Below are 18,479 nucleotides of genomic sequence, written 5' to 3'. Positions count from 1 at the left end.
GCAGTGAGATATGATTTTAATTCTGCTCAGAGCAATTGGCTGATTGGTGTGTGGTAGTTGTAGATTGACAATTGTATTCGAATGTAATATTTCCTTTGGTTGACCTTACTAATCGTATATACCTATATTACTATGCAGTGCAAACAAGCTGGATAACTAGAAATGGGAGAGTGAGACACAGAGAAAAAAATTCAAGATTTATCATTTATTTATTCTATTGTTCACAGTTAAACATTCTTGTGTAGGGATGGCTTCGAACAAGGCAATGTGGTTATTTTACTTAAGCAATTTGCCCTAGCAACGAGACAAACCTAGATGTTTTGGTTGGGACATCAGCATTGCAGGAGAAAAAAAACGTCGAGGTTTGTGTCGCCTCCTTGTGGTGAAAACCAGTTTGACATCTGACAGGTCAATTGCTCCGCTTGAGGTAGACGTAATATGTGGAACACTTTGCACATCAGCCTCAGCACAACCGGACTAGTACATTCTTCCTTAGATAAATATTTGGGTCTTTCTGCCAACAGTACTGTTTTTTATTTCACAAATTGAATTCAATTCACATTGTAATTTAGAAATGGTTTGCTTCTTCCAAGTTTACATGGTGGGCCTACAGATTATGTGGGTTGCATTTCCATCCGTACCATGGATTGAAGATAACAGCCCCACAGTTCAGTTTAATGAATATGTTTGATTCGCTATTCAGCTCACCTTAAGTAAAAGCGAACACTACTTTTGGTGCAATTACATTATGGATTATGGAGATTTTCCGGCAGCCACATTTTGTGCTACGCCTGAAATATGAAACAAGTTGGCAATTCAAAAATAGTCTAGAAAAGAATAAGAGTTTTAACAAATCATACAACTTTCCAGTCGTGATGAGATGTGTCTGAATGCAAGAAAAGCTATCCTTCAAAGGGAATCCAATGTCTTATATTCTATAACACAGAGCACGCTGCCTTTTGGACATGATGGACGCAGACTACAGATAATGCTCCATAATTATTATTCTAACATAATCGAAACACAACATTTTGGATTTACACACGTTTGGGCAGAATTTATAACGGAAACAATGTTAAGCACATTTTTTTTACGTTTTTTTTCCCAGACTAAGAGGCGGAACAACCAGCAACGTCTTCACCAGAAAGCCAGGATGGTAATCATGAAGTCAAGAGTTCCAACACTTTTTAAAAAATACATTATGCCATATGCCGGACTGTAAAGCAGATTTCCGGCTTTAACATGAACCAGATCAGCATGTGCTAATTAAACCAGGAACAACACCCCAAAAGCAAGCCAGCTGTAATGCAGCTGTAATCATACTAGGGGCGAAGTTCTGTAATTTGATGCGGCTTACACTCTGGGAATCAACACAATCACAGAGAATAACATCATCACTGGTGGGATTGTCTCAAGGTCATTTGAGAGCGTTTTCAGCCTGATGAGATGATGGTGAAGAGCAATGTTTTTTTATACTGCTAGCGCAGTGTGAGATACGGGAGCAGGAGGGAACCCTGAGTAGTAATGTAGTGTACTGTGAGAGGACCGATGGTCACGGTCAGGCCGCCGCTGCCGCCACACAGAGCAGCGGCGAGGGGAAGGACACCAGACCAGCAGGAGCTCACTCATTAAAAACATGGTTAGCTTATTTAAAAGTAGCATTCCATTATGTAAAGCCCAGAGAACCGTATAAAAAGTCCACCGATCCTGCTAGCTCACCTGTCTGTCTTTAGCTGGACCAGGCTGCTGCTGCCCGCGGTCTGAAAGAGCTGACACCAACTTGTCAAACACCTGATAACCAATGTAGTCGCTGGCCTCTGCTGGGTTTAGCAGCAACATGTGGTTTTACACACGTCTCTCTTTAAAGTTCGGTGGACTGGTCACAGGGAGTGACATTCAAACATGAAAAACGATGCTAAACATGAAGAGAAGGAGGGCAATATGGCACTCTCTGGCAGTCGTTAGCAGGTATTTAACTAAATTAATTTGGGTTTCTTCCTAAACTAGAAAAATTGCTGTTCCCACCTTCTTGGAAAATCATTTAGATTTTACCCATCAGAGTGGATTACAAACCCCAGTTAATCTAAGGACATAACAACTGCCACTTCTGTTTTGTTACTGATTAAAAGATAGAAGGTAGAGATTTATGTTTGAATAAGCCACCAGCCAGCAGGTAACTTACTAACCTTGAAGTAAACCATAATAGCTTCATTAGCGGTTGATGGGTTTCCCCTCTCTAGCCGTCTCTGCACTAGTAACCTTGTAGTTGGTACATTTAGCTTTTAGGACCCTTGCTGGCCGGCAAGCTAGTGGTCGCTGGCTAACTATTTCTTTGCAGCTTTGCACAAAACAGGCTTGCACCTTCGCCAACCCAGTAGTTGGACAAACCAGGAAAACAAGGATCAGCTCAAAGAAGTAGCCACCTCACTGTTTCACCGGAACAGATGAGTAGCTTACAGAGTTGCCTCTACGATTGTAGTCAACTAAATGAGTAGCATACTCGCTCGCCAGCCTGCACCTACCATGTGAGTCATAGTCGGGCTGCCTTTCACCCCACTGCCATGCAATTCTCCCGTGAATCACTTCTTCCATGCGGAGTTCTGACTCAAAAAAAAAAAAAAAAAAAATCGATCCATCGATCCCTTTTGGGACGACCCCTCGGCAGCCGTGTCAGTACTCCAGGAGCATCCCGTCGTAGTCCATGATGCCGAGTATGCTGCTGCTGGCGTCCTGCAGCAGACTGCCCTGCTGGGGAGGGGGCGGCGGGGACAGCTGGCTGGATGAGTGCTGGTGGTGGAGGTCGCGCGCTTCCTCTCCTTGTTCCTCTTCCTCCAGACACTCCCCGTCGTGATCTGGGCTCTCGAGGGGCTCCGCCCCTTCCCCAAGCTCCGCCCCCTCCTCCGGACTGTTGCCCGGAGGTCTGAAGAGCATCCGGGCCCTCTGGCCGAGGAAGGAGCCCACGTCGAGGGGGGACTCGATGGGGGACAGGGACAGCGGGGAGGTGGACAGGAGCTCCACGCCCCCGTTCAGGATGCTCAGGGACGAGGAGGGTTTGGCGCCGAGGCAACGGTTGTCCTGAGATATGGGTATGGAGCCACGGCCGCCGTTTCGCCTAGTGTGCAGAGAGAGAGAGACTAGTATGTATGTATGTATGTATGTATGTATGTATGTATGTATGTATGTATGTATGTATGTATGTATGTATGTATGTATGTATGTATGTATGTATGTATGTATGTATGTATGTATGTATGCATGTAGAAACGATTATACGAGTACTCCTCGTTACAAATGAACTTGGTTGGTGGACAGGCAAACTCAAGGTTGCATATACACACAAAGACAAGTGTTTTGAAGCAAATGTATCAATTTTCTGTGTGGCGCCACCGGCGTGTTCCGTGTGCTCAAAGCAAATGAAATGTATCAAGAGATGGCGGTTAGAGCAAAGCGCAGCCAAGTATTGAAATACTTTACAGAAATAGGAGATCATGAGGTGAAATATAAAATATGCAGAGCAAAATTGAGCTACCAGAGTACTACAAGTACTATGCGGCAACATATGCTCCTGAAACACAACGGTGAGGGAAAGCAGACCCGCAGCAACCAAGTGTGTCGGCTATTTTCACCGCCGCGAGACGCAGCTGTAATACCGGCCGTGAATGGAAGATCACAACGCTGAGGTCATTTGCTGCCGTTTTATTTGCGGCTTTAGACTATTTGCAATGGTTAGGCTACTTGTTTCGTTGTTTTTTTTAAACCGTTACAGGCCTTTGTTCAACGTGATTTAAATTGTGAGACTCATATTTCTTTTTGTGAGGAAAATGTGTTTTGAACGTTTACAAAAATAAATAATGAATACTATGATAACTCTGTTTGATTGTTAAGCATTACATGTTTGGTTGGTAATATTGCCGTTCATCATTAGGCCTATTCCTGATGCAGATGCGTTGCATTCTAAAAATAGATTAGTTTTAAAAGAGTACTCGATTCTCCTTGATCCTCGAGGAATTCATTCGATCACTCGAGTTTGGAATTTACTACTCGTGCCCATCCCTAGTTCGTACGTACGCGTGTGTGTACGCGTGTGAACGCGTGCGTGTGTGTTCATAAGTGTGTGTACGTGTGTGTGTGAACATGTTTGTGTGTGTGACGTGTGTGTCCACCCACCTGGCTGCTGTCTGAGCAGGGGGGTCCAGGAGGCTGTAGAGTTCTAGCAGTTCGTTGTTGAGCGCCTGAGAGATTCTCTTCACAGCCACGTAGCGACTTTCGCATGCACCAAGCTCCACCCTGCAGGGGGATGGATTGCACAGCATTAAGATACATCAGGAGCCCCCAGGTGAATCCAACTTGGATCTGCAGGCATGTGTTGGGATTGTTGCTTGGTTTGGTACCGCGCTTGTATCTTGGTATCTTCCAGAAGTTTCTTCAGGTCCAGGATCATCTGCTCTTTCCTCCCGAGAAGGGCTTCCATCTCGGCCAGCCTCTGATTGGCGGTCTCAAGTTCACTCAGCTTCTTATTGGCTAACTCCAGCTCCTTCAGCCTCTTATTGGCCTCTTCCAACTCCTTTTCCGCTCGGCCCCGGAGCCTCGACGTGTCCTGTTCACAAATCAAAGCCCACATTCAATTCATACATAAAATCATGCAAATGACTCCAAAAGGTCGGTCAAATAGGATAGGAGGTTTTTTTTGTATCAACAGATGTGGGATAAAAATAACATTCTCCGAAAGACCCTGCCTTTCAGCCGTTTAACAAGGGAAACATCAGTGGAATTAAGATGAACATTAAAGTTAATGTCCTTAAATCCATGGCTCACTGCTGATATCCCCAACAACAGCCGGTCCTCCACGCTTATCCTTCTACTAAACAGAAGTGCTAGAAAGGAAAAATTAAGTCCGAAAAATGGTCTTTATGCAAAAAAACATAATCCATTTAAACCCCTGCACAAAGTTCCCATTCATTTCATTCAGAGAATGCTTTTGAGGAAAGTGTAACTAGCCTTTTAGTTCAGTGTAACTAGGCTTTTAGTTGAGTGTAACTAGGCCTTAAGTTGAGGGTAACTAGTCTTTTAGTTGAGGGTAACTAGGCCTTAAGTTGAGGGTAACTAGGCCTTAAGTTGAGGCTAACTAAGCCTTTAATGGAGGGTAACTAGGCCTTTAGCTGTCCAGGATGAGATGGATGTTGATCTGTAGCCCCCTCCGGTACCTGGCAGCTGGTGTTGTCCCGTTGCTCTATCAGCAGTCGATTTGTCTCTCTCAGGAGCACAAGATGTTTGTTCATCAAGAACATCTGCTGCTGGAGTTCCTCACTGCTGGACACCTACACACAAACAGAAACACACATTAAAGGTCCCATGGCATGCTACTTTATGAATGCTTTTATATAGCTGTTAGTGGGCCCCTAATACAGTACTTGAAGACGTTCAAGAAAATCAACCTTGGTGCACAATTACAGCCACTAGGAGCCAGTCCCACATTGAGCGTTTTTTAGAGGCGGGTCAAGGTGGAGGGTGGGGGTGTGGCCCTGAGCAGCTTGCGGCACGGTAACATGCGCTCTTGTTTACAGTGGATGAATCGCAATGTCGAGGCGCACACAGCTTTTGGCCGTGTTCGGTAAATATTCTGGAGCACTCCGGGTGCTCCGGCGGGAGTCCTGGAGCTCTATATCTAAATAATATCATATATATAGATATCTAAATCATATAATATAGATTATCACAGCCAAAAGCTGTGTGTGCCTCCAGACGATATTATGGATCTCTAAGGACTGGGTCGGGTTCTCTGACATCTCTGGTTCTTGCACGTCCCCATCAATCTGAAGTAGACTGAACCGAGACATGGAGGAGAAAGGGATTGTTGCCCTCGACTCGGCAGCGGGCAGCGCCTAGGCGGTGGTTCCTCGGCAGGAGATAATCGCAGTCAACAATCCCTTTCTCCGCCATTCGCGGTTCATGTACTTCAGGGCAACAAAGCCAAAGTTCCTTTCACCCAATTCCTTCTCAACCATGGCTAAGATAATCCCAACTACGAGTCTCCTTGTGGAAATACCAGCAACCCCGACGTGTTATGTGCCATTAAACCAACAGCAGAACGGTTATCCAAATAACAAATAAGTGTACTACCCTTGCGTTACAGTGTGTACACACACACACACACACACACACACACACACACACACACACACACACACACACACAGCGCTCGTGCCTCGGTGCTGCCTCAGCAGCGGGGCACCGGCAGAAGACAATCAAGGTCAACAATCGCGGGCTACAATCCCTTTCTCCTCAATGTCGCGTACTTCATGTACTTCAGGGAGTCAAAGCCAAAGTTCCTTTCCCCCAATTCTTTCTCAACCATGGCTGAGATAACCCCCCGCTACGAGTCTCGTACCAGAGACGTCAGACAACCCGACGTGTTACGCGCTGTGGCAACCCGGCCCAGGCCAATTAAGGACATGCAGAGCACCTGAGGAACAGGTGGAGAAGCAGGGCTTAAATAGCCTGCTACTCCACTCATGCGGGGCTCTCCCAGCCATAGGGCTCCTGTACGGAGAGACCGGTCATCGTGGGTGACAGGATTCCACCCAAGGGGCTAGGACCGTCGATTCCTCCCATGTTTTTTCGTTGTTGTATTGTTTTCCGTATGAGACTTTGTTTAATTTAGGATTAAACATGCCTTTTTGCCAGCTATGTTGTGTCCTGTTTGGGGGGAGGTTGTTGTTCGTTCACCGTGCCGGGTTGCCACAGCACCATAACACCAACAGCAGAACGGTTCTCCAAATTACAAAGACTTGGACAACCCTTACGTTACAGTGTGCTGTCTCACTCTCACACACACACACACACACACACACACACACACACACACACACACACGGTCGTAGCTCGTTGTCATTGGCGGGCCAAATTCTCTGGGTGAGCAAAGATTAGATGAAAATTCCAAATCGGCCCGTATGAGCTTTGTTTTTTCAAAGGCAGAGCAGGGTACCCAGTGCTCGTTTCACACCTAACACCATTTCTAGCTACGGGGGGACCATAGGCAGGCTAGGGGAACTCAGATTAATGTTAGAAAACCTCACAAAGTTGGACCTTTAAGCCTGCATAAAACAGAGAGGGGTGTATAACCCCTTAAGGAGGCATCCTCACCTTGAGGGACAGTTGTGTGAGTTGATGTTCAGCGTTGTATGCCTCGTTATTGGCCTTCTGAAGCTCCGCCTCCAAATCTCCCAGTCTGCCTCGACATTCCTGCAACTCAATCTAAAAACCAACCAATCACAACGATGTTGACTCTATATATAGTGGCCTGCATATGGTATGGCCTTTATAGTGATGTGCATATGGTATGGTCTATATAGTGATGTGCATATGGTATGGTCTATATAGTGATGTGCATATGGTATGGTCTATATAGTGATGTGCATATGGTATGGTCTATATAGTGATGTGCATATGGTATGGTCTATATAGTGATGTGCATATGGTATGGTCTATATAGTGATGTGCATATGGTATGGTCTATATAGTGATGTGCATATGGTATGGTCTATATCGTGATGTGCATAATGGTATGGTCTATATAGTGATGTGCATATGGTATGGTCTATATACTGAAGTGCACATGGTATGGTCAATATAGTGATGTGTATATGGTATGGTCAATATAGTGATGTGTATATATGGTCTATATAGGGACGTGTATATGGTATGGTATATATAGTGATGTATATGGTATGGTAATAGTGATGTGTATATGGTATGGTCTATATAGGGATGTGTATATGGTATATATAGTGATGTATATGGTATGGTATATATAGTGATGTGTATATGGTATGGTGTATTTAACGGTATGTACCCGGAGCTTCTGCGTGGTGCTGTTGCTATCCAGCAGTTGCTGCTGTTGCTGTTCCATCTGCGACTGTAGTTTCCCAGTGTTGGTCTTGGAGTCGTCATGGAGACAGTAGAAGCGTCGCTGCTCCTCTGCTAGGCTGGCTCTGAGGGCCTGGATCTCCCCTTCCTGAAGGGACAGCTGGGCTTGCTGCACACACAGACACGCCATTAGTTCAACACGGCCGTTCACCGTCACTGGCCTTTTGTCCTGTGGTACGTAGTATGTCTGTATGTAGGTATGTAGCATGTTTCCATCCCCCAGTAGGGAGGAAGTTATGGGAGTGAATGTGTGGGTTTACATTAAAGGGGAACCATCACACTGGGCTATTTTCTAATATCCGAGAGCACAATTTCATACGCCTGTCAACCACAAACTGCATCAGAAAAAGCAAGCAACACTGGCCGCATTTAGACCAATGTAGTACGCAATGCCCGATGATCAAACTTGTCTCATTTATTTCCGGTTCCCCCTGAACCTTTAGACAGGCCGTGCCGCGGCCGTGGTGACACTGCGCTCCACGGACCCATGGCGCCCGGTGCTTGTGGCGTTACCATGGAGGTGCTGTGCTCCTCCAGCGTGGTGGACTTGATGACCTCCCGCAGCAGGCGGCGGTTCCTCACGGCGTGCTGCTGCCGCTTGTAGCGCTCGTACTGCAGCTGGCCGTGGACCAGCAGCAGCTGGCTGCGCAACATCTGGAGCTCGTCCCCCTGGGCGGAGCCTAGCGCCACACACACGGACACACACACACACGGACACACACACACACAGCACCTTAGACCATAGAACTCCCATTAGCAGGCATCAGTCATTAGTAGTGGTGATAGACATGCCAGTGCTAGTTTAGCTTAGGGAGGTGAATGTAGTGCTTTTGTGCGAGCGCTACTGTATTTGTTAATGCTAGTTTAGGAGTAGTAAGTTGTGCTTCAGTGCTGGTTAGTTAATGCTAGCTCTATTGGTTAAGTGCGGTCTGCGGTGCAGCAACGTGGTGATGCTTAGTGCCGTTGGTTAATAGATGTCAGTACCTTTGGTTTTCATGCTCTGCTGTTTACCTCCAAAATAACTCCAGTCCAGCGCTTTGTTTGGCATTCTAGATATGAAGATACATCACACAAATGGAAATACATGGACACAATCAATACATGATCGCATAATATGTAAGATGTAAGATTAGACCAGTTTTATGATGGGGGGGTTGGGTTGTATTAGGCATGTGAAAGAGAGACCTGAGGTTCTGGTGCGCCTGGTAACCTTGGGTGATGAGGCGGTCCAACAGCTCTAGAGGAGAGAGGGAGGAACCTTCCTCCATACTCGCTCCTAGGGCGCTGGCCTCCTCTTTCCCAGAGCTCCTCGTCATCTCCTTCAGGAGACGACCCATACCACACACACAGAGGGGAATGATACGTTTGAAACACATTCTCATCTTTACGCTTCCACCAATCTCGGACATTTGAACAAACACTTCCCTTGAGTTTGACCCATCGTCACACTACCCCACACCGCATACATATGGAAACGTAGGTATTTCTACTAATACGAATTGCATTTATTATAATTTTAGATTTTGTTATGTTGCAATGTCCAGGGTAATTGCATGTCATTCTTACAGTCGTTTTATTTTATTGAGCCATGTATGGAGAGGTTTTTATCGTAAATCCTGATGGACAATAAATAATCTGAACACACATTGTGATTTACGATGTACAGGTCACTCGCTGATTGGCTGCTGCCACTACAGAGGTTCAGAGCAGTGTGCCAGCCGATGGCTGCAGCACTTGGAAATCAGCCCAACCCTGTTCTAGACAGTGAGGCTTGGCTAGCTGACTGCCGGCGCACTGTACCGGTGCAGGCGTGGGCTGGGCTAGCTCAAACAGGAACTGGCTGGGGAGGGAGAAGCTCTGCTGGCTGCAGGCGGGGGGGCTGTGCTGGGGCAGGTCCAACGAGGACTTCCCCAGGCTCCCCAGAGAGCACAAGGAGACAGAGTCCTGGAGGAGCGAAGGCTCAGGGGACGACAGCTTTGACAACTCCTCCGTTATGGACTCTGACGGAGAGAAAGACAAAAAAAAAAAGATGTTGAGAATGGAACAGGATAGAGCCGGCTCTTGTTTTATCGTGCATCTTTGGGGAAGCACGTGTGCGTGCGTGTGTTGGTGTGCATGTCAGTGTGTTTTTGTGTGTGAGCGTGTCAGTGTGTTTGTGTGTGCAGTTCAGTGTGCATGTCAGTGTGTGTTTGTGTGTGCGTGTCACATTGTTTGTGTGTGCCTGAGAGAATCTCCGTGTCTGTGTGGCTTATGTACCGTCATCTCTCTCCTTATGGCTTTCCGTCTCTCCCTGTGTCTCTGTGATGAAGCTGGACAGCTCGTTCAGGGACATACTCTTCCCTACAACAAACACAACCACACACTGCCTTTTTAGAACCACAGTGGTTCACACCACTAGTATAGAGTATAGAATTGGATAGCAGAAGATGGCAAGACATAGTTCCATAGCAAAGGGTAACAAAACATGGGTTAACATAACACAGATTAGACTAGCAAATGATGGCAACAAATAATATTAAAGAACATAATAGCATATAATATATATAATATATAATATCATTAGAATAACAAAAGCTGATGTGGTAAGTATTAACAAAGAACAAGCATGAGGCTAGGCTGGGTAATAATTCAAATAGAAACGGAAACAGAAGAGGTGGATGTGAGCCACTCACCAGAGTTGTTGTTCGTTTCTTGTCTTTCTTTGCCGTTTACTTTCATTTGCTGACTGGCTGAACTTTCCAGCTCTCCCACTGGCTGCTGCTTTTTCTGCTAGATTTAAGGATCGATACATGTTGAACTGTGCAGTATACCATTGTGTATCAAGTATCATTAGTTCTCTTCCTTGTCGACACTAGTGGAAGCACCAGGCCGTAACGTTAGGTATATAAACCTGGTCATAGACCGCTGGGTTGTGTTCTCAAACGCAGCTCACCTGCTGATGTTCCAGAGTCATGGTGGGGGACGGCGAGACGTTGGCTGATGCTGATCTTAAACCTAAGGAGTCAAAATCAAGACTGTTAAGATAGACAAATCTCTTTGTATGAGTGTAGCAAATAACCAGAGGTTCATCTAGAGAAAAGAAAGAACTAGATATGGATATTGAGGGTAATTAAACAAAAAGGTGCGTGTGTGCTCGTGCGTGCGTGCGTGCGTACCGCTGATGGAGGTGGTCCTGTTCAGAGGCTGGGTGGGGCTTAGCGTGGTGTCTGAGACATTGGCAGGGGAGAGTCCACGGGACGCTGGGGGCGTGGCCAGTTTACATTCAATAGAGGGGCTCCAGATGACATCATTGCTATCCCACTGCTGAGGGTGAGAGAGAGTGAGATAGGGTCTCTTGCTGCGTCTCATTGATCGCCAACAGTTTATTTTCGTACCTGGATAATAGGGCTGTTTCCATCCATCAGAGACAGCGACATAGGTGTACTGGTGGAACTTCCTGTTCAGATAAACAGATAGCATAACCAATCAAGTCCAGTAGCAAAGAGAGCTACTGGAGTGTTATCACTAGGAGGGCATCTACAACCGGCCTTCAACCACTCCGTTAAGGAAGACCCTTCACAGGGTATGCAAATGAGCAGCAAGCATGGATCGAGAAGGTGCCATATCGGAGCAGTATTCTACCACGCTAAGTAGTAGACTTGTATAATACTGGTAGTAATACGTGTATTGCAATGAACTGTATAACATTTATACCGACAGCTTGCACCTAGATTGCACTGATTTTGAGACGGATTTAAGATTTTCCCACAATCATACATCACACTGCTCTGAAATAACATGTTCATCAAGAGTGTGACCAGCACTTCTGCTGACTTACTTCTGCTGCTGTTGAATTCCACCAGTGCTGCATTCTTCAACTTCCTGCCCTTAGACATTGCCAAAAGCCCCCACTATCTGCCGCCGTTGATCCCTCACCCATAAGACGGGCTGATCAGAAGGAGAGGAGGGGCGAGGCGACGGGGTGTTACCTACCGCTGAGGCGCTGGGCCAGGGGGTTCTGGGGGGTGAGGGGGGTGGGCGGCAGGCTGAGGTGGTCAGGCCTGAGGCACGACCACTTATCCGCCAACTGGGGGCAGCCCTCCTCCCGGGGGTCCAGGGAGACTTTGGCACATTCTATGACGATGTCGTGGACCTCATAGCACTTCCACCTGTGTGGAGGGAGGAGAGATGAGGGGCAGAGCATCCAACATGAGTTAGAAAGAGAGAAAGTCCTCACCAATAAACTAGACCATACTAGTCACAATTCAAGTGTCAGGGAAATAAACTTTTTTTAATACATGTAATTATTATTTATCTAACATTTTCTTATAACTATTTCTTACTTAAAAGGAAGGGTAGGCCATTTGTAAAAAACAGCCAGGGTAAGCTCGATTTTGAAAGTAGCAAACCAAAGAAATTACAGTAGGCTCAGTAGCCTACTACCATCAGTCGCTACTGTTTGCTACTGTACAGCGTAGAGAAATATTTTGATTGGCCTTTGCCTGGTTTTGTGAGAATGGCATTTCAACACTTCAGCAAAGTGGTTGAAAAGTGCTTCATGGCCGGTGTGCGCTTGGGAATTTCTCTGTGCTTTTTATCCATTGTTCCGATCAAGGTAGTGTTGTGAGCCAAGGGTAGTTCGCTGTTACGATTGATAAAAGAAAAAAAGAGACTATCAGTTGCGACATTTCCACCTAAAAAGGTTCAATCAGCTTCATGACAACATTGTCAGCTAGCTGTTCTCCAGGCAGCTTGTTAACATTATTCTGTAAATAAGGAATGTCCTTCCATGTGTATCTGGTATCACCATCACACAGCATCAAGAACCAGAATCCAAACTGGTTGGTGAGTCATGTTCTGTGTGAAACGACCGCAAGCTTTTGTAAGGAACAGTTGTTAGTACACTGTGATATTCTCCCCAGGCACGTAACAAGGCAGTTTTGTGTAGAAATAGCTCAGATTCGGGGCAAACTTTATTTTATTATTTTCCCACCACTGTGTTCAGAAACGTGTGACAGGTGCTCGTTAGTGTAATGAGCCTCTTTTGTGCTTTTCTATCAGCGGTGGCAATAGACAAATATGGCGTCTTGTGTTTTGTTTCTTCTCGCCCATAAACCCAGCGAGATATTAAAAACGTTATAATGCGACTAATACCGTGTGAAGTTGTTTTACTACATACGAGAATAACATGGTACATTGAGGCTGCTATTCAGGCCCGTGTTCTTGATATGACTGATGTATGGTTGCATTACTTTCTTTTGACAAATGCACACATTAATCACAACCCAAGCTGTGAAGAATCTCTAACTGGATGGTGTGATCCTTCTTCTGTGTTCCCCTAACAAAGCTTCATCACTTGGACTTGGGGTGTTACCCCATTGCTTTAATGGAGGCCTTAGGGTTAGGGAGGGTCTTCAAAAGGCGGTCTGTGGCGCCTTTTGAAACTGATGAAACTGTGTTTAAGGGCTATACACATGTAATAGACTGATTAGACTGCAACCAGACGGACAGGTTTTCAGGGGGTTCTGAAAACAGATTCTGCTTTTCCAGAGTCATTACCTGGACGGATCGAGCTCAGAGTCCTGGGCCCCGGTCACCAGCTCCGGATGGACCCTCACATGCTCCAACATAGGCTGCACATGGAGGAGGAGAACAGAACTGGGGTCATTAACTCAGTTTTTATGCGTTTGCAATGATGTCATGGTTATGCAGCTTTAGTCACTCAGCGGTCATCTCGACTTTGAAATTACCTGGGGAGGGGGGATTCTGCAAGCTGAGAGTAGCTTTTATGCCATATGACAGTTAATTTGTTGACCATACCGCCACTATCAGGCTGGTGATGGCCCATTGGATGGGGCCTAAGTTAAAAGTTAAAGAATGACTCTCACACCGCAATTTCACATTAAAGATGGCCAACGAGAGATTGCGCTGAATGAGGGTTGAGTGAGGTGATCTTGTCGTTATGGCGTGGTTCTGGTGAGAGATTGCATTCAGATTCTACTCCATCTTGATGGTGAATGGCTGTATGGACCTTGACTATGTTGTGGAAGACGTCCAGGTTCTCCTTCATACTGTAGTGCAGCCTCAGGTAGGAGATGAAGTTGCAGGGGAACATGCCGTACAGCCGGTGGAAGAGGCTGTACACACTGGCGTGCAGGTGCACCAGGTATGCCTCGTGGACCGCACCTGGAGGGGGTGGGGTTTCACCATGTCAATCATATGTCTACCACTACTTTCTGAAATCTGGCTTCCTCTGTGTATTGCATACTGATGTGTCTGTGTGTTTCGATTAGCATGCAGGTGTGTGTCGTGTGGTAGAGTTACTTGGGTTTTTGTGACTCCAGGAGGCCAGTCTCCCGAACACATCGAAGAAGTCATAGATGTGCCGCTTGCCCGCCTGAGGGATCATGGGTAACAAGGCCACTAGAACCAGAACGCCCGTCACCAGGACCACCACGTCCGAGTCGCCCTGCACAAGCACAACACAATCAGAAGCTCACCACCGGACCTGGACTAGCACTAACACCAGTACCGGATGGGCTCTCTGCCCGGGTTGGATTACAGTGGAAGACAGAGGAGGGAGATGCACCACAAAGACAAAACATGACCAGGGCCCTCATTGGAAGACCAACCGTAGGTAGCTGACCCGTTTAGGCTGTACTATTCATGTCTATTCCATATGACGTCTACAACGTCCCAGACGCCAACCAAAACACACTGCAGCATGAAATCGTTTGGCTGTGCTGTTGTTCTTTTTGGTGGCATCTCTCTGGGGAGGGGTGAGTGATGTGGTGGCAGTACCTTGAGGCAGCGCAGCAGGGAGGGCAGCAGCGGGGAGCGGCTGATCTTGTGGATCCATGGGGGCTGTCTGCGCACCACGTGGCCCAGCAAGGTGAGGGACGCCAGCCGGTTCACCGACTTCACCAGACAGTCGTTGAGCTTCTCCAGAAGGGGCTGGGAGCAACGGGAGGGGGCCCAAACATAGCACTGTGATCAAGTCACATTCCTCAACCAGGTGGTATTAATGGCTTGATATTCTCTTATGTTCTATTAGGATTATGATATGAATTCACTTTCAAGAGTTAGGAAATAAGGATGCAACTGCTAGATTTAGCTTTATAAAACACGCGTACACACCACACACCACACACACACACACACACACACACACCTTGTCGAGCGGCTCTCTGATGGAGGAGAGCAGTAGAGCTGCTTCAGAAGAGCTGGAGTCAAGGTAGAACTCCAAGAGACTGGACAAGACCACGGTCCCACGGTCTGGAGAACACAACAGAACGCTGCTGAGCACACAATACATATATACACAATACATATATTCAAAGAGCAACAAAGGGACCATATGAGAAAACAAGGGAGACGGTGAGACAGAGAAATAGAGAAAACATAGGCCGGTCCAATTGTTGTTTTAGCCCTTAAATCACAGTAACAGATTTAAAGGGCTCCGAATGACACATAATGAGACAACTCTAACCTTAAGCTATCTAAAGGGAAAGGACAAATCTCCTAATAACTAATGAAGAAACTTCTGGTTGTTTCCACCTGGACCCAATCATTGAGGGAGAGTGCCTCAGCCATCGCAGGAGTGAAACAGTCTATTATTCATAGTGTCTTCCTTTCCTTTTGCTTGATCTTGTTTGTTGTTTGTCAATGTGTTTACTCTAGTCTTGCTCCAGAAGAAGTCTCGGTCTAAAATCTCCCAATAGTGGAATTGTAGAAGAAAATGTCCCTATTGTCATCACAATTGGGGCGGCCTAGCGCCCCGAGACTAGAGCCTCCCGATGTCAAGGAGACTTAGTAGTTGGCAGTAGTCTTCGTGGTGTGTTTCAATGCAACATTTCTGCTGAACAGGTCAGACGAGAGGTCGGATAAAAGGCAGTTGGACGTTGGTTTGAGTCTTGGTCGGTGTGTGCCCTTTTAGAATAACAATCAGTCAGTGGTAACAAAAAGCACTTTTATGGGACGTACATTGAAGGGTGGGTATTGCCCCATATGGTTAAATGGGAGCCTGTTTCGCAGGCTGAAGCACTCTCTCTCGTTACTGAACCAATACCAAAAATAGTTTTGCATTAGTGCCTGGACCCAAATGAATGGTAAACTATTGTCCAGGTTGAAAAATGCAGACGATATCCTTTAAGAACAAACAAAAAGAGAGGTGTCGCATCTAGGGATGGGGGCCCTGATGGACAGTCATAATGGTAGAATAAAAAGAAATAACAGTCTCAGTAAAGAAGATAGACAGTAAGGCAGCCAGACACAAAGGACAGACAGGGCAGTAACCTGTGTTGAGCTGTTCGCTGATGGTGCTTTTGACCTGCTCCAGTTCTTTCAGATCGGAGCTCTGCAACAGCGCCAGCAGCTCAGACACCCCTACATCTCTGGACATGGTGTCTCACTGCAACACACAAACACACACTTAATGCCTGACATAAATGTATTATGTTTTCACATAAGACATAATCTGCACATTATTTTGTGTAAAGTAAAAATTAAATATTCAAAAAGCTACTCTCCGTTTTAACCCTTATAATGACTTGTTTGTTTGCATTCCATAAACATCAAACCAACCACAGATAAAATGCTAATCTTATGGTATTTACCAAGCCTTTACAGTATCACTTGTAAGGGGCATAGACAAATACCTGTTTTCCCAAGAGCTGACAGTAAGTCAGTCAACCATTAGCCCAGTTGGGTGAACAGAGCCCATGTATGTTGTGCAACAATCTGCGAGTCATTTATCATAATTATGTAATCCTGGAGCAGCGTGGCAAACCCTGCACACAAACAACATTTCAAGAATGAACAGATCCGTAAATACACCTTCTGTTGTCCTTGGTATATTCCGCGAAATTAAAGGGAAAACTTAAAAAAAATGCAGCAGGCTATGTTGTTTTTTTCCCCAGATCCAAGCTCAAGGCTGCTAAGCTAACACGGTAGCTCGCTGGACTGTCATCTGTCAAAACCAGTTTCATTCAGTGTACCACAGCCATTTCTATTCCCCGGTAAATACACCAGCTTTCTCGTGGCTGTTAGTGTCTAACGTTGACAAGGAACATTTAAAGAAGAACCCAGTTACCTTTCAGACTTGCTCATGCAAACAGGGCGCCGCCATTTTGAGCAGTTTGTTGGCACCTCCCCCATAGTGGAGGCCCCTCCCACTCATATTCTGTCAAAATAACACCGCCACCACCGACAGCTGTCCGGCGGTGTCTAACGAGTGTCAGCCCCGTGTGGCTGCCCAGCATGTTGATCTAGTGACAAGTTAAGGTGGCTGTCCGGCCGATTCCTACCAACATGTCGTATATATTATGTACACGCTATTAGATCATCATTTGTAGAATAGATCACCCAAAACTGCAACCTACATTCCTGACAAAGTCAATACAGTAAACGGATCCCTCTATATACAGTGAATAATAAACGACTGGATATTTTATTCATTTATTTGTTAGTAGACCTATGGGCATTTGGATTTTCGGAATTGTTAATAACATTCCCCAATAGGCCCATTGCTGGAGTGGTTGCATGACTTTGCAAAAAAAATATTATTGTCAATTGTACGATTATTCAGTGATTTTCAGGGATTATAATCCTTCAACCTCTAATGAAAAAGTGCCCAAAGACACAGATGTAACTAAACATTTCCCTATTGCCCTGCCTAGATTAGCACAAAATGCATCATCCAATCCCCACTACTCCGATGGATTAGCCAACGTGTTGACATGATTCATGGCCAGCTTCACAGCATTAATCAGACTGCTCTAATCCAGCGGCCAGCACATGGCAGGTCAGGGTGAAAGGAATTGTCCATCTGACGCCAGTAGAATTCCTCCTGGGAACTGGGCAGGTGGCATCCTGTTCATCCAAGGACGAATAGCCCAAGGCAACGAGGACAGGTGCAGTGATTCTGGAAGCCTGTCTCACACAGGAGCCTGACCAGGATTAACCTTGTTTGTTTAGTGGGCATAGGATATAGAGATATATTACAGGATGTTATGGGAAAATGTATAACTCAAACACAAAGACACACACACACACACACACACACACACACACACACACACACACACACACACACACACACACACACACACACACACACACACACACACACACACACACACACACACACACACACACACACAAATACGTTTAAAACTAAGCAATGTATTTTGAAATGTTTCTACCAACCAATATGTCAGCTGATTTCAATGTATGCTTCTATTCCCACTGGTTGAGGGATGGGTGGGGTTATTCTATCTCTACCACCACTGGTATGTCAACGAATGTATACACACCCCCAACCCAGACCAATGGGTTTTTGGTCAACATGTGACTATAAAAAGACAAAGAACGGGTGTTTTTGCGGCATATGCGGAGATGAAGTTTCTATTGGTGACGGGAGTGCTGTGCCTGTGGCTGGCCCCAGCTTGGTGTGCCTCTGTGAGTATAGACTTGAGACCCTCTATCAGCCCAGACCATTTCACCTACACGGCACACACACTGTGATAGAGAAGAAGAAGATAGAAATGAGTGTAAATGATGTTAACCTCGGATTT

General features: G+C 46.0%; 2 protein-coding genes across 5 annotated transcripts in view; one reads left to right on the top strand and one right to left on the bottom strand.

Moving 5' to 3' along the window:
* Positions 1 to 190: 190 nt before the first annotated feature.
* On the bottom strand, positions 191 to 17,105 carry tsc1a (TSC complex subunit 1a). Of its 4 annotated transcripts, none has more exons than XM_030358511.1 (23): positions 16,997 to 17,105; positions 16,201 to 16,315; positions 15,077 to 15,180; positions 14,707 to 14,859; positions 14,230 to 14,374; positions 13,937 to 14,091; positions 13,465 to 13,538; positions 11,899 to 12,074; positions 11,301 to 11,362; positions 11,082 to 11,229; positions 10,859 to 10,920; positions 10,599 to 10,695; positions 10,183 to 10,266; positions 9,727 to 9,926; positions 9,112 to 9,245; positions 8,911 to 8,975; positions 8,440 to 8,606; positions 7,853 to 8,035; positions 7,144 to 7,254; positions 5,205 to 5,318; positions 4,392 to 4,597; positions 4,168 to 4,287; positions 191 to 3,112 (listed from the first exon to the last, which is right to left on the bottom strand). In XM_030358511.1, exons 2-23 carry the CDS (start codon positions 16,304 to 16,306, stop codon positions 2,671 to 2,673), a joined length of 3,108 nt encoding a protein of 1,035 aa, XP_030214371.1. In that variant the 5' UTR covers positions 16,307 to 16,315; positions 16,997 to 17,105; the 3' UTR covers positions 191 to 2,670. The 4 variants fall into 4 exon arrangements, with proteins under 4 accessions (XP_030214371.1, XP_030214375.1, XP_030214373.1 ...); XM_030358515.1 differs by having other exon boundaries at positions 8,938 to 8,975; XM_030358513.1 differs by having other exon boundaries at positions 10,599 to 10,692.
* Positions 17,106 to 18,266: 1,161 nt separating this feature from the next.
* Positions 18,267 to 18,479, top strand: part of LOC115545964 (bile salt-activated lipase) — a 10,049-nt gene continuing 9,836 nt past the window's right edge. The window contains exon 1 of the mRNA XM_030359504.1: positions 18,267 to 18,363. Within this exon, the coding sequence (XP_030215364.1) occupies positions 18,301 to 18,363 (63 nt within the window). The 5' untranslated portion in view covers positions 18,267 to 18,300. The remainder of the gene's footprint in view (positions 18,364 to 18,479) is intronic.

This window comes from Gadus morhua, chromosome 6, assembly GCF_902167405.1.
Source record: "Gadus morhua chromosome 6, gadMor3.0, whole genome shotgun sequence".
NCBI lineage: Eukaryota > Metazoa > Chordata > Actinopteri > Gadiformes > Gadidae > Gadus > Gadus morhua.
Note: the sequence above shows the minus strand (reverse complement) of the source record. Positions and strands in the feature narration are given on the sequence as shown.